Source organism: Cygnus olor, chromosome 13, assembly GCF_009769625.2.
Source record: "Cygnus olor isolate bCygOlo1 chromosome 13, bCygOlo1.pri.v2, whole genome shotgun sequence".
Taxonomy (NCBI): domain Eukaryota; kingdom Metazoa; phylum Chordata; class Aves; order Anseriformes; family Anatidae; genus Cygnus; species Cygnus olor.
The window spans coordinates 7,850,543-7,874,437 of record NC_049181.1 but is presented as its reverse complement, the minus strand read 5'-3'; the positions used below and the strand labels follow the sequence as shown (position 1 = coordinate 7,874,437).

Sequence of the window (23,895 nt, the reverse complement as noted above, 5' to 3'; positions counted from 1 at the left end):
GGCCCACGCATAGTACACCTAAAGTATTTTCAAGCTTTATCAACATGTGTTTATATTGAAAAACCTGGAGACAAAGTTCCCTGCCTTGTATAATTGCAGAAGGAAAACCTTTTACAGCCTTGTGCCATTGCTTCCGCTATGATATATTGTAGCCAGTAGTGACACGTTTCTGTGAGATGATACAGAATTCCTATCTCCTCTGAAGATCAACAAGGTACGGTAAATAACGTAAGGCTTTATTGTGCTTGATTTCTGGTAATTATGGTCAGTCTGCTTAACTGGAAAAATAGGATCTAGTACTTCAAGAGGGGAAAAAAAAAGCTGTTAATCACTTCTTACTGCCACCATTCCCTTAAAAGCAACACCATATTTTTAAGCTTTATTAAAGATCTTGCCTCATTCTCCTTGTCTAGTGCTTCAGCACAAGCACTTTATGACAGCTGAAGAGTGCCAAAAAGTCAATTTGAGTGAAAACAGCTAGCCCAGAATGGAAATATATTCATGCCTCTGTTGGCTCTCTTAATATAAAAAACACCTGCAAAATGTGACTACATCACGCAACTATGTGGATTTTACTAGAGAGCAAAAAGCTTCAAATGCTACGTACCTGGAAAAAGTCAACACCATCCAAAATGGGGCTGAGAGCTCAAAAACACCTGCTTCACAGACTCAAATTTTGTAAGTGCCAGGCACCACCACCACAACCTGCTACCTGACCAGGGCTTTACTATAAGCTTGAGAACCTTAATGGGAACATATATGAAAGAAAGTGGTGACTGTCCAGGTGGACATCTAAGGCCTGGGAAGAGGAGGGTAACGAGGCAGAAGAAAGGGGATGTGGCTGTGGAAGAGCTGTGCTATGGAACAGAATGAGATGAAAGGCTGAAATGAGGAAATCACAAAGATCTGAGGAAGAGAAACAGGGCAAATCACATGTGAACAGGGATTAAGAACGGACAGAATATATTAAACAGAGCCTTGGGAGGATACAGGTGAAGGATGGAAACTCAGAGTGGGGAAGCAGCGACGGGGAGAAAGATCACAATGATGCAGAGGGATGAGCGGGCATGAAGAGTTATGGCCTGGGCGACAAAGCAGGAGTATTTTAAAATACCAGGGAAATATCCCAGTGGGTGGAATGCGCACAGCCGACTGAAGTTACAAAAATGCTATCTTGAATAATTTACTAGGCATGGGATTTATGGAATACATGGTACTTATCTATGACCCGCCTTTCTGCTCCGCTTGCTTTTGTTCTGAAAGACTGCCTGAAAATCTCACCTGCAATACAAACCGACGCAGAGACAGCTGAGCTTGCAAAGAACAGCAAAAGTATAGATCATAAATCCGAAATCCTAAACCCTGCCCCCGCCCCGCCGGGCCCCCGCTCCCTGAGGTCCCCCGGGGCCGCGGGGGCTCGGCGCAGGCGCGGGCCCCGGGCTCGGGGCGCCGTGCGGGGCTCCCGGCGGCGCATGCGCGGCCGGCGGCGGGGGGGCGTCGGGCCCGAGGCGCTCGCTCCGCTCCCCTCCCGTGCCCTGCCCTCCGCGCCCGTCCCGTCCCGTCCCGTCCGCAGGCGGCGGCGGCCCCGGGAGCCGCGGGGCCGGGAAGGGGCCTGTAGGGGCCTGTAGGGGCTGCCCCCGGCATGGGGCGCTGCTGGGGCCGCCCCCCTCGGCGGGCCCGGCGCGCCCCCGGCCCCTGCCCGCGGCGCCGCCCGCGGGGCCTGTAGGGGCGGCCGCACCGCGCCGTGGGGAGCGGCGGCGGCCGCCGGCAGTGAATGGGCGTCGCGGCGGAGCGGGACGAGCCGCAGGCGCAGCCGGGGCCGGGGCCGGGGCCGGGGCCGCGATGGCTCAGGAGAAAATGGAGCTGGACCTGGAGCTGCCGCCGGGGAGCGCCGCGGCCCCGAGCGACGGGGGCGGCCTGAGGAGATCCAACAGCGCCCCCCTCATCCACGGGCTCAGGTGAGCGCGGCCCGGCCCGGCCCGCACGGCTCCGCTCCGCTCGGCAGGGCCCGGGCCCGGAGCCCTCGGCCGGTGCCGGGGGGAGGTTAGGCCGGGCGCCCGGAGCCCCGCCGGCCGAGCTGCGCCCTGCTCAGAGCTCCCCTCGCTGCCCTCCGGCCCCGCCGTGGGGTTTTGGGGCTGAGACCCCTTGGTGCCCTGCACGGCAACTGGGCTGAGGCCGCTGCAGTGGGTGAAGCAGCGACCTGTGCCGCTGCTGGAGCGGCCCGAGTCCGGCACAAGTCACCGCCCTCTGTGCCATTACAGCAGTCGGTGCTGCTGGAACAGCTGGCAGCGACAGCGAGGAACATAGTTTGATGGTACCCTGGCAGCTACACGAGTTGCGCTTCTGGTTTTAAACAGCGTCGGATGTCCTGTGGAGTGTCCTGGCTGATACTGATTCTGTTAGTGTGCAGAACTAACACGTGGAGCTGGGTGGGTCGTTTTGTTTGGACGTTGCCATTAGCGTGACAGCAGCTGGTATTTGCAGGGGGCTCGAGTTTTTGCACCGTGTTCTCTGTCAAGCTCTCCTCGGCTGATACACAGGCAAGGGCTAAGAGCAAAGCTCTCAGACGTGCAGGTCTGTCGCGTGCTTTCTTTGGCGCTGCACCAGCTTGCCGTAGAGAAGCTGTGGATGCCCCATCCCTGGAAGTGTTCAAGGCCAGGCTGGATAGGGCTTTGAGCAACCTGGTCTGGTGGAACTGGGTGATCTCTGTGGTCTCTTCCAACCTGACCAGTCTATGATTATATAGTTTCGTGTTTGGGTAACTTTATAACTCAAAGTGCCATTTCCTGCCTCTTCGGGGCAGTTTGTGAAGTTGGGGGATGCCCCCACATCTCTTAGATGTCAGTAACATCTAACTTCAAGGTGGGCTATGTGCTTCTACTAGCAGTATGTCCACAGGTGGGAGAGCATATTGACACTAAACTTTTGTAAAAGATAGCATAATATATAAGTACTTGTTTTTTTCCCTCCCCTTAAACTTCATGTTTCTGTAAAGAAATAGGTATCAATTGATGAATAAATCTCTCATAAATGTTGTACCAAAGCAACTGACTGCGCTACAGTTCAGAGAAAATTAGTGCTTTTGCTACTCAGTCGTGATTAAATTTTAAGTAAACATTGTATTTCTTTTATATAATTTTAATGAAGCTGCTGTCATTTTACAGTTTGATGCAGTGCAGAGGTATTGTGAATGGTAGTTGTTCCTCAGGCAGATTTCTGAGCAGGTAAACTAATTATGTAACCAAGACGTAGGTGTTCTTATAAGCTTAGCCTTATAAGTTGTTCCTTATGAACTCTGAGACGCTCTACTTTTTAAAAATACAAAACAGGCAAGTGAAAGAAACAGCCCAGCGTCTAATAATCATGCTGTAAACAAACTGTTCGAGTCAAGTTCAGGGCATGTAGCCTGAGCTTTTGCCTTGAAACGGCGTGTATACTACACTAGGTGTTTATAGAGATTAAACTGAAATCCCACTGAACTAATTTCAGGTGGTTGCAGTGGTTTGCCTGTTAGTTAGGAATTTTCCAGCAGAAAACTGTTTTTGCAAGATTACAGCTCTTGGCAAGAAGCTTCATTTTTTTCCCAGAACGGCTTTGTTGGGTAAACTGAAACAAAAGCTCTTGCTCTTGGACAGCTTGCTCTTTCTGCTCCGTCACTGCCTACTGACTTGGTTTCCTCGTTAACAGATTTAGTAAGAAGCTTAGAGAAAGAGGTACTGTAGAGCCAGAGAACATCTCCAGGTGAATATTTTAGATCACAGAATATACCTTTCACAGAACTTTTGATTCCTATTCTCATGCTAAATCAAATTGTTTTGTTTTCTTTTTTATTGGGAACTATAAGAACTTTCTGTGAAAGGTAAGTCTGAGATCTGACCAGTTCTCTAGTGTTTTTGCAAGGGAAAATAAAGGTAAGGATATTTATATTTCCTTCCTCTCCCTTTCTTCTCTTCTAGTCAGCACTGAATACTGGACTCAGCCTCTGACAATGTGTTACAGAATCCTTCAAACCTGTTTTTTTCCATTCAAAACCTGGATTTCAGCATGCACCGTTTATGCTGTGCTGTGCACTGGTGTACCAGCCAGTACGCTTACACTAACGAGAAGTTGTAGTTGTTGGCCTCAGCCAGTAAATCTCATCTCTAAATGTCAAATCACGGCCCCTTTGAATTCCTCCTGTTCTACTTCCTGTCAAAGAGCAAATGTTTGATTTCTCGTGGGTGTAAATTGAGTGAAATGTCTTTGAAAAAAGTAAATGATGTCCAGTCATCGTTGTATTTGATGTTTTAGAGGCAACACATTCTTCTTGGTGAAAAGCACAGTGCTTGTAACAGTTGCTGTTGACTCTTACTTCTGAGTATAGGTTTGTTAGCTTTCATTTAGCTCTAAATAAAAATGATCTAAAACTTCTGTCCAACTGGTGCATTTCATAGTGGAGGATTCTGTTTGACATGCCTTTAAAGTGCATTATGATTATCAGCCTTTAGAACACACTAATACTCTTGGTCAGATTAGTTTTAAGAGACTGTATTTTTGTTGTAGCTGAGACAAAAAGATACAACCCAGTGAATTCCTGTTATTTGGATCTTATTACAACCTTACATATGGATCTGTTTGCCTATGCAATTCCTCAGTGATTTTTAGGCATGAGGATTGCAGGGTTGCGGCTCAAAATTTTATGTTCTAGTGACCACAACAATTTATTTATTTTCTTCAATCTCATTTTCATTAAGTACACTTGATAACATTAGTGATGACCAGAGAAACTTACTTTAGGAATCAACAGAAACAAAGTTGCCTTGAGAAAGGAACGCAGGTTATGGCAAATAATGAACCCTGTGCTATTAAATTGATGTGCTGTTTCCTGATTACAGGCATGACTGGGGTCAAAAGTCTTAGGACTTTTTAAAGTATGTATGCAGTATGCTTAATTTAACCTCTGCTGAAAAAGGGTTGAGAACTTATTAAATGTTTGTAGCGATAAGTGTTATCGAGATGCTGGATTTTTTGTGCTGCTGGCACTCAAGCTAGTTTCCAGTTACTGTTTATATGCCGTTACAAATTTGTTCTGTTGAATGATGTCTGAAGCCTGTAGCTGTTCCAAACACGATAAATTCCCACAGAAATGATCAGTCTTAATTTTTCAGTTGTTCTGCAGTCTCAGTGTGATTAATTAAAATCATTAATTAAAGTAGTTGAGATCTGGGTGGAAGAGCAATTTGCTTTCCGTTCAGCCAACATGCTACAAGTGTTCATACATATGTGTCTCTCAGGCGCTTTGTCTTGAAACAATTGCTGTCATGGCATTTGAAACTGAGCTTACAATAAGAGGTACTGTTTGATGGGAAGGAAATGGCTTTTGCATTTGACAAGTGTTTCTTTTCACAGTGATAATTCACAGGTGTTCCAGGCTAACGTGTTGCGAACCCGCAGGAACAGTACCACAGTTATGAATCGTCACAGTCTGGTAAGAAAACTATTAGACAACCACGTTCGGCCCAAAGCAGAAGTGTGCAAACAGGAGGAAAGAATAAAATGAGGTTGTAATCTGTGAAACTAATACCGCATATTTTCAGAAACAAGGCTCTACGCTGACGTTAATATGCTGTAGCTATAGGGAAATGTTATTTATAGGCCATTTGACCGTGGAGAGTACTTGCATTTCATTGTCATCACAACTTCGTTTATAAAATGCAAGCCGATGTTCTAAGATGGAGTAAGAAAGGTAGTTGGCAAAGAAAACTAATTGTATAGATGTATTATTTTTCGGTAAGCAATGTGCTAATTATTTCTGAAGTTTAAGAAATAAATGCGGTGATGTTCCAATTTTAAATTTCTTGTATAAAAGTCAGAACAGAGTGTTGTAGTCAACAACTGATATAACAAAATACAATGGCTGATAGAACACGGAGCTTGAGACCCCCAGAATGAGTAATTCCTCCTCTTAGAAACATTCGTTTGTGATTTCAAATTTTATCATGCTTCTGTTACTACAACTCCCCAAAATCTGAATCTTTAAACTATTAATCTGAAAATACAAAGCTTCAACCCAGAGAAAATGTAGTATATCTTGTGGCTTTAGTACCTTATGAATTGTGATAGGAGGGTGTGATTTTGACCAATTGAGAACACCTGCACAGGACTGCATAGATTGGTTTGGTAACCCTTATCAAAAGGACCAGGGAACGTTGGATAGTTATTTCCTCTTACTAAAAGGAATTTTTTGTCAAAGTTTCGTGCAACTTTTCCTCTAAGACAGCGTTAGGAAACAGGTAGGCTTAGGATAACACCTAGCTGCATTCAGCAAGTTTTGGAAAAATTGAGCTATGTTCAGGTAGGAGTGGAGTAGCATTAATTTTCTAATTAAAATTATTTCACAAAATAATGCTACCATACTGGTTTCAGTGCATTCTGATTTGTGGATATCCATGATTTTTTTTGCTAAGTTGGAGTCCCTTGTAAACCTGATGGCAGTTACCCTGTTTCTTCAGATACCTTCTGACAATGCTTTAGAAATAATCTGTTAGCCCCGTGTTAATGGGTGAAGAATGCCACTCTCATATTTTCTTGATTGCTGCCTCTTAAGTAAATTTCTGCTTTAAAAAGTCTGGCCAGGCAAGTACTTCAGCAAAGGCTTGCGTCTGTAACAGAACCAGGATACTTATTTAAAGCTTCAGAAAGATTATTAGAACTCGCTTTTTCCTGCTAAGAAATAAAATGTTACAGACTGTATTGTGGTAAAGAATTCTTAAACAACAGTCTCTTTATTTCATGTATTTTCTAGGGTTGCAGCTTAGGGTAAGTTTGTTTATGCTTGTGGACAGACTAAAGGAGAAACAAAGGTGAAAGCTCAGTTTCCTAGGTTTACTTCTTGAATATCTCCAATTGTTGGGGGAAAAAAAAAGATGCTAATTTGGGAAGCATTGCCTGTAACTTGTCATGAAGCGGGACTAGTTCTGGTATGGCTGTACCAGAAACAGACATTGCAGTCTTCTGGATTTTGTAACTATGCTGTTTTCAATAGTAGATGAGAAGTATTTCTGATTCAATGACCAAGGAATGAAATGAGAAGGGATTCCTTAAAAATGAACAAAAAGTTGAACGTCGAAGAGAACTAATACTTGTCAATGGACGGTTTTTCCAGCATTAAGAATAAAAATATTCTAGAAAATGAGGTAACTTCCTCTGTTAAGAGAGGAAAGCCAAGTGCAGTACTTAAGAACAAAAATTGTCTTAGAGCTAACAAAGGAATTTTCGGGAACAGTTTTCAGTTTGCAATTTTGGGTTGTCATGCCTGAAGTAGAAAAGTTTTTCAGGGAAGAGAGCGTGGGCTCCAAAACTGGCAAGCAGCATCTCAAGACCGAGAGGCGACAGGTATTATAGGTCTCTTCCCTGTCTTTTCCCTACCATGCATTTTCCTCTATATGAAGAGCTTTTTCTCCGTGTTTATCTTGCACCTGGAGCTATGTAGGATCCTGTCCTTCCACCCCCTTTTGGGGGGCACATCAGAGACTGGGAGTAAACACCGGCACCCATGAAGATGTCTCCCTGCGGTCTTGTAGATTTCTTAGGCTTGTAATTCTTCTTCTCTCCCTGCTGTGCAGGTGCTGACAAAATGCAGTTGAAACTTATGCTCAAAATCAGGTGCTTCATTGGCTGCCATATCAATGCCTTGTCCACTTTGAAACAGTTCTTTGAGGTGGGCTGTTTTACGTTTCTGTTGAGGATGGCAAGCAGCGTGGAAATGGAAAGAAATTTAGAGATTATCCCATACTTCTCTTGCCTTAAACCAGGATCAGCTATAGCTTAGCAATTTTCGGAAAACAATTAATCTTCAGCATTAAGGACCTTAAGCAACTTCACCTGGTATTCTTTTTAGAGCAAGGTGTAAATTTCTGACCTTAGAGAATATTCCAAAATGCTGGATGACATCTGCTTTGATAAATTTAATTTAGGTAAGTGATAAAGTATACTTCAAAACATTTTTTGTGTTTAAAAAAAACAAGTTTTACTACAGTGTAAGAGGTAATAAGGAGGGTTAAAAGGTTCAGTAACTGACTCAAACTGTTAATGTAAAGAGTTCATATAAACAATTTTGAGTTCACCTAACATTTTATGTTAAATTTGTGGGGGAAAAAAATAATCATTTTTCTGATCTATGTTGTTACCTCTCATGGGAACAATGGGAGTTGTTACAAATGCTTTGGTAACTGAAGGCCATATTCTAGCACCATCTTCAGGGCCGTGGTGGTGGTTGTCCTAGTTGCTCAACTACATTCTAAAATCTTTTCTTTTTTTTTTTTACTAACATTTCCAAGTCTCAGACTCCAGCTCTTTTCTAATGACAGCGACAGGGGCTGCTATGCACTTCTGTCTGGTTCTTAATCTGCAGTTTTCTGGTAAATACATGTAATTGCCAAGAAAGGATCATCTATACTCAGGCTCTACTGTTTATTTCCTTCCAGAATACATCAGTGGCATCTAGTGAGTAATTTTTTTTTTTTTCTTTTAAGACAAAACATTTTTAGGCTGTGGTTAGATGTTCAGCTGCTATTTCAGCAAAAGTTTTGTTTTGGTTTGTGTCTTTTTCTTCTTTTTTTGCTAGGTAAGTTCCATGTTATGGTTCACTGCATGGCCCCACAGATGCTTGTGTTGGCAGAAGAGAGGGGGCAGTGCAGGGCCAGAAATGGAAGGGTAGTGGCACCAGGGGCAGCTGACTGCTTATTGTGGTAGTGCTGCCTGCCAAACTGGTGCTAGTGAAACTTTACCTTCAGTGAAAAAGATTATACAACATATTGGAAAAGGAAAAAAGCAGACGGTTTTTCTCTTCCATGTTGGTAATTTAGTCTTAATAGTTGGTCATTTGTTTGTTTATTGAGCTTTGTGCTCTCTTAAAGTGTCTGGGACTTAGCATAATTTTAACAGATGGATTCAGTTTGCTTTAGCAAGTATCATTTTAAAGTGACTCGGGCTCCTGATAGTCTCTTTTTATAAGAATTAAAGTACTATGAACAGGGAAAAAGTGGATTTTGAGCACAGAGTGAAGATCATGACTTGTTAGAGACGGGATGTAGGATTAGTCAAATCTGCATCAGATCCTGTTGAGGAATGCTTAGCTGTCTTTTTTCTATTTTTTTTTTTTTTTTTTACTATACACTGGGACCCACTGGTTTGATATATGTTCTGTTAATGTTAAACCTTAAAGTACTTGGATCAGTCATAAAATCAGAATGTAATGAGTGGAACAAATGCATTTCTACTGGGGAGTGACAGAGTGCACAGGCAGGAATGCACTATTGTCCAGATCCTTTTCTGTGCAAGAATCAAGGTCAACTCAAGGTCCATATTGGTTCATCACATTTGGACGAAATTTTAGTAGGTTTATAGGATTTCTGGGAGCCCGGTATAATAGTAAAGTTGACTTAAACTAGACTTAAGAAGTAGCTAACTGTAAGCACAGGACATCAGTAGTGTGTGTCGTGACTACATTCTGCTATGAGCATTAAACGTCCTCTTTGTTTGTGTGAGATTAAAATCTTTTGCAAGTAAAAGGGCTCGATGTTGGTTTGTTTAGAGGGAGGATTCTGGATATATGAAGCCTTAGTAATCTGTCATAACTTACCATAGCTTTTTGTTTAGGACAGCAGTCCTTGTATTCTTCATGACACTGATTAGAAGATGGTGCAGTACCTGGTTAACAGAATGGGTATTAGTCCTCTGACCAGCTTTGTGAAGCTGATGAGGCCTCATACTGCAGGAAATATGACAAACATTTAGTGATAGTACAAACCTTACTTACTGAACACATCCGTTTTAAAAAGATGCCTTGTATTTTGTAGGGGTTTTCAGGGAAGTTAAACCTCTCTCACTTAAGCTTTGAGTTCTTGATCCCTGGTTCAGTTACGACAAAAGCCAAGTGATGGTCAAATGTTTGAGGGATGGGAAATATATGAAAGGAAGTGATATTTTGAGAAAACAAGCATTTTAATTACTTTGTTTTTGAGAATACACTTTTAGATCATAGTGTTCCAGGGAGATCTTGATGCAAAGCTTGATAGAACTAAGAGCACTTTTAGTGACATCCTCTCCAATTTCAATTTTTGTCACCCAAATATGTGAAGCTCTTGAGAAACCTGAAAGGAACTATTTAACTCTTTGATAGCCTTCCAATAGATGATTTTATTTTCATCTGTCAAAGTACTCATTTGTAGGCAGGCAACAATCCAGAAGTGTTTTTCACAATGTGTAGTTTTGGCTTTGTATTTTTAAGGATCTATTGGGGAGCCTGCTGGATGAAAATATTTATGCAACCATATATATATGAAAGGCAGCAGTGTGCTAGTTAAAAGCAGCATCATTCTGTAGAAAAGACAGTACAGTGTAGTTAGCATTTATAATAAACTCATTATATGCAGTTTAAAATATATATAGAGAGAGTGAGTTTAGGATGGTGCTATAGAGTAGTTATTAACATTCCTGCACCTTTTCCTCCCTTCTCCCCTGTGTTGTTTTTAAGTGTTTCAGTTGTATGTTGTTTTGTTCTGCAGTTTGTGCCATCATCTCCTATACGTATTCCTAGCAGCCGTCTTCATCAAATCAAACAGGTAAGAACAGATTGCAATTCTTTTTAAATATTGTTTATAGGTGGTTAGCTTTTTTGCAGTTAATGTGCAATGGCCTTCAAATAACTATAGATTTTGCTATGAAACAGTAGACTGCTGCATACTCTATATCACTACTTCAGGGTGTATTCAAAACTAAAGGCTGTATCTTGTTTGCAGAGTTACAAATTTTATCCAAAAAAAACCAACAACAAACAAACCACAATTCTTATAGTAAAGAGAAGATTTGAGAAAGAAGAAAAAAAATCTTAAAATGGACATTTTAGAAAAGAGACCTTTAAATGTAAACCCGTAGGGTAAAGTTTCACCGAGTTTTTGGCACTAGAGCCAGCGTAAATATTCAGGGGCAGTGACAAAGTATTCCTCAACTTGTGTTGGCACAAGACTGTGCGGCCATAAAAAGAACTGGATAAGGAAGCAATTTGGAAAAAAAATAGTTCAAATGCATTTGGCTGGGCTGTTTTTCATCTGTATAATATTCTTATCCAGATCATTACTTGTGCTGTTATGGCATGAGGGGAAGGACGTAAGAGCAAATACTTAGGAAAGGAGAGGGGTGTGGTGAATAACTGCAGCCTAAATAGCACTGTCACCAGACAACAGACCACAGTCTAAAGACTCAAATTTTAAAATCAACAAGCCGAAACTCTTGTGGCTCTTCCATTTTAAGTTTGACTTTTTGACGGTAGAATGATAAAACTGGCTTGAAGATGTTTGATATTTTTTTTCCTTTAAACTTGCAAGTTTGCAATGGATAGACTTGTTTTCTTTCTTTTCTGTAAAACTAATTGAATGCTTCAGACAGCATTTTTTGGAATATGACTTCTGAAGTAGTGTAAAGTGCTTCTGCTTTTTGCCTTGGATATTTAGGGTGCACGCTTAGTAACCCTGAAGAAAATAACTGCTTGTGTTTACTAAGTAAACAATGTACTGGCTTGAACAGATTCTGAAGCGCTCAAGTCAGTTTTAGAGCTGAGAACATGAATGACTATAGTTTTGTTGCTATATTTATTACGTGAAATAAAGTTTGATAATTCAAAATGTTTGAAACTACTTCTGTATTCAAAATTATTCCATACATTTATTAAGCTGAACACTGACACTTCCTAATTTGCGTTTGATAGCTGAATTCAGAAACTGAAATTCTCAGTACTCTCTTCTTACCAGCACAAATGGGAACAGCGTGCTCTAATTCTGAGGTCTTTCAAATCTTAGCAAATCACACAATTGAACTAAGATAGACCCTCCCTACATATGATGGTGATTGTGAAGATATTTAGTTACACTTTTATTCCTGAACTGAATTACGGAATCTCCTCATTCACTCAACGGACTGATAGTATTCAGTTAGCATTTTAAGGAATGGTTCATAGTCAAGAGAGGAATGAATCAACTTTGTACTTGGTGTTAAAGTTTGTTTAATTACACTTCTGATCCATTTTAATAGTATTTTATGATAGTTTTAGAGAAAATACCATATCCCAGATGCTGACAGTGTCTAGTTAGTTACATAGAGTAAGGTGTATTCCTTATGCTGTGGATCCATGCTTTTAACCATTATTTATGCTAGTTTCTACTTTATAAAATAATACTATGCAAGAGTGCATAAAGATACTCTATCATGGGCAGAAATTTTCATTTGTATCAACATTGTTCAGTTTTGTAACTACCTCTTGGATAATAGTGAATGTACAAAGAAAAAAAAGCTTCTTGAGAAACAACCGCCTCCCATTAACACTTGTTATGTGATGGTCTATCTTGAAATGTTTCTTTCCTTTTCTCTCCCCTTAGCTTCTCTTCATGTAGGGAGAGCTTAAGGTTACTGTTACTCAACAGAGCTGAATAAAATCTTCTCCATGCTGAAGTGAAATGAAACTAATTTTTTGCTGACTTGCTGTAGCAGATCTTTTTTTTTTATCTTAATTTTTCATTTCCTACTCTTATAGGAAGAAGGAATGAATTTGATGAACAGAGAAACAGTACATGAAAGGTAAACGTTAAGGCAAACTAACATACTTAATACAATTTTTTGTGGGCGTAGGACAATACATTTGTTTTCTTCTTTATAGAGAAGTGCAAGTAGCAATGCAGATGAGCCAGTCATGGGAGGAGAGCTTGAGCCTGGTAATGCATTCATGCTTTCATTTGTATTTCTATTATCAGCATCAAGACACTAGACGCTCGCATGTCAACATTTTCTTTTATATTTTGACCTACTATTAAGGTGTTGATATATTGCTGCTTTTGATAAGCAATTTTTCACACTAGTAAGGCATAGAATTATCAATTTTAAATGGATACATGTCAGTTCCTTGGACTGGTATGTCACAAAAAATAACGTGAATGTTTGCATGTCCAAATATTCTTCCATGTTTTGATACTCCACAAGTAATGTTTAAGGCTTTTTTTTACATGGCTATGTAAATGTGTGTGTGTGTGTGTGTGTGTGCATATATATATATATATATGAATAAGAAGGGGGTAACTATGGAATCTTACTCAATTCCACATGAAACAGTCCTTTTCATGTTAAGATAGCTGCTCATAAGGTTAATTGTACATCCTATTTACAGAGTGACAATGATTTTGAAAAATCATCATCACCAAAGCAAGTAGACTTTGTCCCAGTCTCTCCAGCTCCTTCACCTACCAGAGGAATAGGGAAGGTGAGCAAAATGCAGTGACAAAGCTTTTGTATTAAGTAGTGCTAACTAAATTCAATCAACTTAGCAGCAAAAGATATAGCCACCTGCACCTTTCTACCTCAGCTGCAAACCAGAAACTAGAGTAAACAAACCAACAAAAACACCTACCCTGAAACTCCAAAACAGAAACCACCATCTGAATTTTTATGGAGTGTTCCGTTGCTAATCTGTGGTTGATAAAACTTATTTTTCATGTGCTTTCAATGTAAATTAAGAAGAGGGGGCATACATTCTTATTTTACGAACTAGTCTGTTTAACCAGACTATGGTGAAATAAATGCTTGCCAACTTGCATGTGTTTTATGTAAAAATTGAATCTCTCCAAATTTTTTTTTCCTCAGTAACCAAAAGTGATATCTTGGTATACCCAGCCAGATTGGTTGATTTAAATTAATATTGGTTTGCTCATTTACCTGTGATAAGGATCAGTTTTTACCGTGTGTGATACAGCATTTATACGTAAATAACTCAAACTATTTTGCTCTCAGCAATGTTTCTCACCATCTTTGCAAAGTTTGGTTAGTAGCAGTGGATTACCTCCAAGTCCTAGCCCAAGTCCAACACGGAGATTTTCAAGGTAAGTACCAGATCATATCAATAATAGGAAATTGGCATAGCTAGTTCACAGTAAGCTTTTGAAATATGAGAATTTGTTATATAAATAATTAAAATTGATATCTGATTACAGATGAACTTCATACGTTCATCCAGACATTAGATTTTACAGTGCCTTAAAAATGTTTGTTAAAATCATCATGTCAGAACATCAGGAAAGTGGGCTGCACTTCAGCATGTCTTTGCAGTGTAGTCTTTATATTGCTCTTAATCACTTTTTAAATCACTTTTTAAGTAATTCTACTAAGAAAAAACAAACACATCCAGAGTTTCTTACAGATTCTGGTTTTGATTTTATTGGATGTTGTTTTGAGTTATGTAGGAGTAAAGCAATTAAATTTCATTGGGCCATAACACTTCAGCAAAGTATTGCCTGTCAGCTAAGAAATAGTCACTACCTAGAATGTGAGCTTTTAGTCTGCCCCAGTTGTGAAATACTGTGACCTAACTTTTTCTGTTAAGGTCTATACTTCCTGGTACTTCTTTTAAATAAATTAATAAATGAAAATAAAACAACAAGAAATATTTTTGATAGGCTGTTTTAATGGCTATTTTCTTAGTTTGTTTGTTATCTGAATATCTTTTGATTCTTTGCATGTTTTCAGGCTTCCTCTGTTAATGGTGATATCAGTATAGCATCTGCCTTCTTTTAGCAGGAGAAGCCAGAGTCCAATTAACTGCATTCGACCAAGTGTTCTTGGGTCAATAAAAAGAAAAGGTACGGTATTTGTTTTTTGGCTAACATTATAAATTGTTACTTTTAAAATAATTATATAACTTTCTTCATAATTCTGTCCAACTGTCTGATGCTGTGAGTGACTAGAAATAGAGGGTGCTACGGTTGACCAAATAAATGGAACTGTTTGTAGTGATAAAACAGTCAAATTGATAAATTAGTATTTTCTATTCTGTAAAACTAATACTTGTTCTGACCTTAATGCCTCTCCGTTGCTGTAGTCATATAGATCTGATAGGAACTGAAGTAATCTGCTTAACAGAAGAGAAATGCAACCATTGGTATACCTAATTTCACAAAAATCTTTTAAAGTCCTGACTAACTGAAGTACGCGAATACTGTATATTTAAAGTCACTCTTCAAAAACAAACTGATCCAGAGACCTGGTAGACACCTTACAGCTTTATATTCTATCATCCTACATTTTTTCTCAAGTTTAGCATAAGGTTGTTTTATTGCATCTATTTTTAAATATATCTTCTGCTTCATCTTTGTAAAAGATCACTTCAGACTCTTGAGACAAATTTTTAAAATGCTTTTCTCTTTGTTCTTACATAGTCTATTTAAGCATATATCTGCTGTCCTTTCTTCTAGTGTATTTGGAAGTCAAATTCAATATGTAAGTTTAATGATAATTCTGAACCGCCTTTATTAATTGCAACAGGAAAGCCACCTTTCCTTATTCTCAGCTTCTCCACTTTGATGGAGCTAGTCAGTGAACTGATTAGCTGAATAAACAAAATGAAAAATTGATTTTCCTCTACTGAAGGATAATTATCTGATACCTAAACCTCAGTCTATAGCTCACTAAATTCTCCTAAATATTAGGCTGAAAGGTTTCCAAGCAGTAGTCTTTAAAATTTCAGCATCAAACTCCTATGTTTTAAATATTACAGTCTGGTGGGTGCTATTTTATGAGTTTGAACTTCTATTTTGTTTGCTCGTGGAAGCACATTGCAAGTAGATTTTAGTTCAAATGAGAAATGTTATTTTTTTTATCCCTCCCTTGTCTCTTACTTGAAGGGGTAACAGAGATGGAAGATCATCCAAAAAGACTATTCCAAGGATCCATGAACGTGCTTACTCCTGAAATTTCACATCACACGGACAGTGTGGGATGGTAAATGCCATACTATTTATTTGTGTGAATTTCATCAGAAGCACTACAAGAAGTTTGTGGTATTTTTTTTATTATTAATACGAACATCCTGTATTTTTGAAGCACCAAAAGTATCATAGTAAATGGGCAGTAGTATTCACTACAATTTTAGAATTTCTTGGACCTTTGTTAACCTTTGTTAACATGCTTCACGTATATGGACATTGAGCATGTTTAGGAAAAGATACCTTATGGCTGGCAATTTTTGGAATCCAGTTTCAACTTGCAGTCAGACATGAACGTTAATGATTGTGGGTGTTTGTGTTTTTTGTTTTTTTTTTTTTTATTCCCTTGCTGTTAGTCACATCGGAAAATTAGTCTGACCCTCCCTGCTGGGAGGAGATAAAAAGCACTACATGAAAAAAAAATCATAATGACTTGAAATAGCAAGGTAACTTGATTTAGTATTTTAGTCAAGAAGGTAGTAATACATATGGTATGCCTACAAAACTATCAAGAAAGCATTGTTTGCAGTACCTCTGGCCTTTCTGCCTCCCAGCTAAAGCACATAGCTGTGCACAAGCTTTGAGCCTGTTGCAGTGGAGATAGTAAAATGGATGTGTTTTAAGGATATTTGAAAAACATATCTTTTTTTTTTTCCCACATTCTATTCATAGTAGGCATAGCAGTGCAGGTTTAGTTTGCTGCTACTTGTTTTAGGAGATGGCAATTTTTAAAAATGGTTTGATGCCATCACTGGTGATAGAACATCTACAATTATAATTTTGCATCCTATAAGACATGTAGTGAATGGTAAATTGAAGTATGTACACTATGCATTAAATCCCTTGGCAAAAGGCATCTGGATACATGGGGACCTTGTTAGGAGATGGGGTGAAGCTTGCAATGAATTTTTCAGCTTGATGCCTCTAAATCTCTAAATCGTTTCTGGGTAAGCTGAAGGAGAAAATTATCAGAATGTTATCTCTGTGTTTGGAAGAGACTGCAAGGTGTATTGTTACAGATTTGTTTAAAATACAGTGTTTACTGTTCCTTCAAAGATGTAAATTTGCTTTTAAAATGGGTTTATAATGAATGGGAAGCTAGTATTTGAAGCTTTTAAGAAATATTAGAATATTTAATTTCTCATATCTTGATGTTGCTGTGTTTTCAGTTTGTCGTCACATGCTCTTGATGACAATAGAAGCAGTGCAGGCTCTTCTTGCGACTCGCCAGCTGAAGTTAGCGCCAACACAGACTCTCCAGTCTCCCTGTCTGACTCCAGATCTCCATTTTTACCAGTAGACCTTACAGCTAAGTTACCTATCGATTGAGAAGCACAAGTCTGCTAATGGGACACCAATCAACAGGCTGGATATCAATAAGACTTTCTCTTGTGTGTAACTGAGTCTTTTATGTGATTCTGTTCCTCATAGGAACTTCCAGAAATGTCATTATTTCTAGACAACTTCCAGAATAGTTCCTTGAGGAGGAATTCACGTTTCTAGTGATTTGTATGACATTTACTAACAGTACAGTAAGCATTTGAATTGCAAACATATCTGATGCTAACATGAGTGTACAAGCTATGGATTTCTCACGGATATATTCTTGTTGGTGTAAGTTACAAATACTGTATATACCTTCTGCTTGTGGACGTTGGCTTTCCAACAGCCAAAAGGTGGTGTCCTCACTAATAGAAAGCGGTGCTCTATGTGGTAAAAGAAAACTTTCACGTTTGTCCTCTGTCCTAAACCAATGAAGCAGCTTACTTAATTTGTTTTTATTCCTGGAGTGTTAGGTATTTATAATTTTTGTTTTCATGTGGAAGCGAGAATATTGAGGGGGAAAAAGAAATGACTCTTGCGTTCTGATTGACTGTTAATCAGTTCTGTGTTCTAATTAGATACCAAAAGAACAAGTTGGTGAATCATCATCTTAAATTTACATGTTGGATTTTACTCATGATCATGACTGCTGTTGTGACTAAATCCAAAGTTAGTGTGGAACCTTCTGGGGTTTTGTACTTCCCCATTTAGATGATGTATTAGAGTGGTAGATGCTCTGTTAATCTTTTAATGGGGAAAAATAGTAATAATGTTTGGAACAAAACATTAAATTGTGAGATTTTAGTATCTAGTACTTCAGAAGTACATTATTTTAACAGATAGTGTTTGTCCTCGTATATGACTTTTGATGGACAGAAATAATGAGGGACCACGAATGCTTTTATACAGGCTGAGGTGATCAAACCTGCCTAATCAGTATTTGATCTCCTGATGTCACTTTCCCCCAAATATTGACATCAAGTTACTTCTGCTGTTGTGACATTCAGATGCTCATTGGAAGTCTAGAATTCAGTAATCTGATGTGTTTCAGGATTCTTATACTGTTTGAAAAGTCAGTAGGTTGAGGCATCCTTATTTCAACTCTGAAATTCCCCAAACAAGAGGACAAATCTGCTAACCATCATAGAGAGCTGTTTCAAATTTTCCAGTGACAACCTCATTTTTGGTTGTTGACTCCTGTTATGCAATTGAACTTCCCCAGCTGGGTCCCCCCTTTGTACGTGTGTATGCGTCTTTACTATGTGGTTTTAAGCCTTCTCTCCAGAGAAGTCAATAATGAAGCAAAATGTTTTGCTTTTAAACACTAAATCTTTGTAATGTGTAATAAAATGAGAAAAGTTTGGAAACTTCCTCAAGTAGGAGGGAAGCCCACTCTGAACTCTGCTGTGAAAGATTCACGTGGGTGAAGCTTTGATTGAAAGCAGCCATAAAAGTAGAAATGGATGACAGCATGAAGACCTGGTGATCTGAGGACCAACAACCAGTTATCCTTATTGTAGAAAGAAAATAGAACCTATTTAATAGTTTTACTCAGTTCAATCAAGGTATGTCATAGTTTACTTCTGACTTCATTCCTCTTAAATTATTGCAATAGTCAACTTCCTGGTTGCAGATTCTCTTTTTTTTTTTTTTTTCAGTTCAGACTGCCCTTTGTCCCTGTGGCCGATGGACAAACTTGTCTTTAATGTCTGTTTGCTTGTCATCTAATATGGCATGGTTTCCTTTTGCAGTTTCAGATATGTGCCAAAGAGTTGCTGTGCATTCACCCTTTTGTGGTGAGGGCAAGACTGTTGTTTTTTTTTTTTTTTTAATCTTGCTTATTTCTTAAGAATGAGCCTCTTGGTGTCTGTCCCAGTCTTTTAAAAAAAGATGCATCAATAGAGGGTTTTAATAGTTGCATGTGGGTCAACTTGTCTTTTTTCTGTTGAATATTTATGCTATTTTTCAAATAAGTGCCAATAAACGGAAACATAAATGTTTTTCTGTTTCTGCGCTTTGTTAGAGAGGTAACTATATTACATTATTACTTTAATCTGTGATTAAATGTTTTTTTTTCTTTTTAAAATCAGAATATCTATTGTAACACACTTCCACCCAGTCTGGTTTGCAGTGAAGTTGGCCCTAAATTCTGCAGCACGCTTTTCTTTTTCGTGGTGCAATGTTATCTTCAATTTCTGTGACAACTCTAGGAAAACTGAAGAATAAAAATGAACATTTTTAAAAGATAGTCTTTGTGGTTTGCCTTGGTAGGGCAATGTATGTGGTTGGAGCAAGAAGAAATATTTAAGTATTTGAAGTTGCTCTTTCTCTGTCTTCTGTAAAAGAGAAATCACTTTAAACTTGTAGAGTAAGGCATCTCAATTTCTTGTCCATCTGTGTCATCAACTAGCTGCGGTTTTGCGCCCTGGAGTCAAGAGGCATCTACAGTATTTTCCACTGAAATGCGAGATTGAATTTTGGAATTAAACTATGCTGCAAAATGTATATATCGGAGGTCAGGGAATTAGGATCTTATACAAAGTACATAATCGACCCTTAACACACAGAGCAGCTCGTGCTGTCAGTATTACGTGCATTTTACTAATTTTCCATTTACTTGAGAACAATGAATGTTGGAGCTGTGCTTGCACTGTGACATGGTTACAGTAGTATTGCATACGATGTTTCTTAACCGATCTGAGTGTATTACAAGTGTTTTTGTCTTTGTCATCGTCTGAGAAATGCATCTTTCTCGTCTCTATGATGGTCCTATATATAGTGTATATGTGTAAGCATTATATATAAACTGGTTTTATTCCACTGTTCGTTCAGGACATCGAGCTGTTTCTCTCCAGGATTCTGCCATTCCTCCCTCTCGAAAGACACCCTTCTGCAGTCATGCTCGTGATCGGCATTTGATAGCTCTGTTTGAAAGCTGCCCCTGTAGGATTTGTTGGCACTTAAATTGGGTCTTGGGCCAATGTGTCTTCCTTGCTAACTGATAGGCGTTTGTCTTCTTTCCACCTTCTCCAGACTGACATAGTTGCCGAGGGAACGCTGATAACCGTGCCAGTGCTCAGGGGAACTGTATTTTTGGAATGAGCACTTACTGCATTTAGCAGAGGGATAGATACTTCATGTTGGAAGAGTGATACAAACACCAGGAAAAATGAGCCTGTGCATCAGCCAGATTAATTTGCTAGGGTCTTCTCTGTGTTGTCAGCAAGCCAATTGATCCGAATACTCTACAGCTGTCCTCGGTCCTCCTGAAGATTAATATGAGAACTTAATCCCAAATTTGTCCTTTTTGCCTTTCTTCAGAAGACTTGTCTGTAAATGATTGCTAACCTGTACAAACGAAATGGATCCGCAAAGTCTTGCGTGTTCTTGTGAGGCCAGGATATTTTGATTTATGATGGTTGGGATTCTCATGTCAGCGTTGTATTTGTGAGTCCAGTCCTCCTTTTGTGAGGTTATTTGCTAGTGAAATAACTGAAGATAGGAATAACCACTGGAGCTCCGTCAGCTAGCTTTGAGCTAGGAAGCAGCTTGTACGTTTTGTAGCAGTAGTCACTTAATGTTGTTCACTTTATGTTGTTGTGTTCTTGCATATGTTGCAGTTGTAACTTGTTTGCTTAAAATAGGCTCAGGAGGCATAATTAGAACGTGTGAGCTCTTTGTACCCTGTTTTAAGCAACCTTTCCCATCACCAACTGGCAGATGGAGTTTTAGTTGATCCCTCTTCTCATAAGCACAGAGTTAAAATATTTGTAAATGTAACTGAATGTTTACAGCCACAGTACCATAATTATCAACCTTATCAATCCACAGAGGAGCACTCGGATTGCAGGAATCCTTTATAACAACTACATGCAAAAAAATTGTCACCTCACATTTTCTTGTGTGGTGTCTGTTTCCAGATTTTCCTTTAACCTGTAACAGTACGGTCTTCCCCTTTCTTTGCACTTGGTATGCGGATTTTGAAAATGAGCATCCTCGTTTGATCTCAGCGTTCCTGTGATGAACTCGGGCCCAGGCAAGAGGCAGGCAAGGGCTTGGGTCAGGGAGATGCTGTTCCTCTGTCACAGCGGGCTCCAAGCACACAGATACCCTACAGCCGTGACCCAGACCCCACGCTCATGCTGGAAGGGGGAGATTGCTTTCCATTTTGGGGTTCCATGGTAGAAACGTGAGAGAAATAAATAAACTAAAGGAGAATAACCTTGTTTAACTTTTTGTAGTTATTTTAAGTGGAAACATGGATTTAAGTTCCACTACAAGCTCCTAGTTCTTTATTCCGTGTCTTTGACATGCAATTTATCGGTTATTTTAGTTCCTTCTTAGTATCTCGTGATGTGCTAGGATCAGGATGACCGCAATTACAAGTGTTTGAATTTATATTCCACCACACAGGTATTAAAGGGAACCTGTTACTCAGGTGGGGCCACCTTATTAGCTTTTTCTTCGTAGGGAGCTCGGCCGTCACTTTGATTGTGCTACTGTAAGCGTGGTTGTGCTCTTGCTTAAAATACTCTTTTGCTTATTTACTTTCTGCTACTTCAAAGACCAGAATGCATTACTTTGTCTGCATGTAATTCCCCAATTTATTGTCAGTGTGGTTATAGAGCTTTGTAAATTTTCAAGAGCTGGTACACACTAGCTACAGTTTATCATATAAAGTAAACAGCTAGTTAGCTTACAGCAGTGAGCTCCTGCAGTTGTGTTCTATAGAAGACAAAAATAGACCAAAAAGCGAGTGTATCCCCTTACTTGGCTTTAGTTGTTACACTGTGCTGCCTCCCTGCCTGTGTTCCTACTGCCATTACTTGTTTTTTGAGGATACACAGATTCTCTAGGCTCCTTTCAGTTATATGTTCAGTATCTTTAAAGGGCTCTTGCTAGACTGTGACAGTGGTTTCCGAATCCTCGCTAGCTGATGTGGAGCAGTACTATGCAAGTGATATGCTGCTGGCAATGACATTCCTTATTTTCCTTCAGTGGTTTGTCTTAATTTGTATTACGGCCCGTTCCCTTAGTACTTCTGGTACTTTTGGCCAGGAGAGACCTCACAGAAGTTCGGAGGAAAAAGCACGACTTACTCTGACCAAGACTCAACCTTGCTCCTGGCAGAGAGGATGATTAAAGTTTTTAAGACCTACACAGCTTGGTCCCTGAATTTTGAGGTTGCCCCAGATCACCACAGAACACATGAAATGTGTCACTTGGCACCTGATAACTTTGTCCTGTAAACAAAGTATTCTAGGATTGGGTCTACCGGCCCTGACAGGTTCCCATCTGTAGCGTCCCTACCAGTGGGATGGATTGCCAGTGCACATCAGAAGGAGAAGGTGTTGGGTGATTAAGTGTGAGATTCATACAGCTGACAAAGGAAACAGGTGATGGAACTTGGCATTTATAAGGAAAGCCAGGCATGTTCGGTATACATTGAAAAACAAGGACTGACATACGGTGACTTATCGCCAAACCTACTTGGCAGCCTCTCCCTAGTTGAGGCTTGTTGGTTATCAGATACTTGCTACATATGAACATAAAATGAAATAATATACAGCTGACTGGAAATTCTTAACTAGCTGATTCCAGAAAGAATTTATTTGCTTTGCTGTTGAAAGCACACTTGTATGCATGGACTTCTCTGTGAGCTGCCACAAATACCACCGTTAAGCTGTTAAAATAAGAGCAGGAACTGTTACCACCTGATACCATGTTTGGTTATGTTCCTCAGGCATGTTTTGAGAAATATGGCCACTGTCTGTTCTCAGGTGCTTCCCACATAAGGTTGCTTGACCCATTCTCCAGTCTCAGGGGGCACCCATCAGCTGTGCTCCCTGGTGGAACGAACTGGTTGTCTGAAAGCCCCGTCTGTCCCTGGAACTCTGAAACAGTTATACTGGGTCAGTTGTAGTTTTAAGCGTTCTGTGATTGACTTCTTCAGAGCAAAAAGGGAAATCTAAGCATTTTCTGATCCAGACGAGTGCAAACACCTAGAGAAGATCATGTACCAAGCCTGTAGCTACTGGGAGTGCCACTGCTGAAAACGATCTTAATAGCACTCTCATTTCCTGCATGCCAGCATTGCTTGTTTGGGGTATCAGTGCCATAGCAAGTCCTGGGTAAACAAGATGATTGTTTCTGCTGGATGATCTTAAGGCACTCCCGTCTGTTCAAAATACTTTTTCAAGGAAATGACTGTTTTGTTTGTCTTTAAGAGTCAGGAATGGGAAATGACGCAAACACTTAACTATTTTTCCCGGTGTTCTAAGAGGAAGCATATTCACTGTCTCAGGTCTTATTTCCAAAGGCATTCTGTGTTTTCAACAACCTTATTAAATAAGCCTGAAGGTACCAGAGGTAGGTGTGCATATATATGTACGTATAGGCATCAGAAAACATTACAAACCTTGTTTATCCTTGTATAGCCACATAGTAAAAACTTCCTAGTGTCTCCCTGTGACTACGCTGTTACATGAGTTGATCCATTCCTCCTTACCCTTGTGAACTGAAGCTGTTCTCAGGTCTTGTTTTTCCAATGCTGGAATAAATTTGTGATTCGGCAGTGCTCTGTAATCTCTCTGAAACAGAAAAGACAAATTCACACTTTTTCACGCTCATGCTGCCCAAGCACCAGTTTTAGCTACAGCTGCTAAGTTACACCGTGCATTTAATTTTTATCTGTGTATTGCTCCTTGCTTGACCTTGAAAAAGAAATGTTCCACTGTTTTAGTTTTTTTTAGTTGCTGATAACTCTTTGTTACTGATTTCTTTGGTCAAG

The 23,895-nt window shown here is 39.6% G+C and overlaps 1 protein-coding gene across 2 annotated transcripts; it reads left to right on the top strand.

Moving 5' to 3' along the window:
* Positions 1 to 1,751: 1,751 nt before the first annotated feature.
* LOC121077596 (P2R1A-PPP2R2A-interacting phosphatase regulator 1) lies at positions 1,752 to 19,353 on the top strand. Of its 2 annotated transcripts, none has more exons than XM_040572941.1 (10): positions 1,752 to 1,958; positions 5,389 to 5,467; positions 10,548 to 10,604; positions 12,569 to 12,612; positions 12,692 to 12,746; positions 13,196 to 13,288; positions 13,816 to 13,904; positions 14,599 to 14,660; positions 15,702 to 15,798; positions 16,952 to 19,353. In XM_040572941.1, exons 1-10 carry the CDS (start codon positions 1,843 to 1,845, stop codon positions 17,109 to 17,111), a joined length of 852 nt encoding a protein of 283 aa, XP_040428875.1. In that variant the 5' UTR covers positions 1,752 to 1,842; the 3' UTR covers positions 17,112 to 19,353. The 2 variants fall into 2 exon arrangements, with proteins under 2 accessions (XP_040428875.1, XP_040428874.1); XM_040572940.1 differs by having other exon boundaries at positions 14,596 to 14,660.
* The last annotated feature ends 4,542 nt before the right edge of the window (positions 19,354 to 23,895 follow it).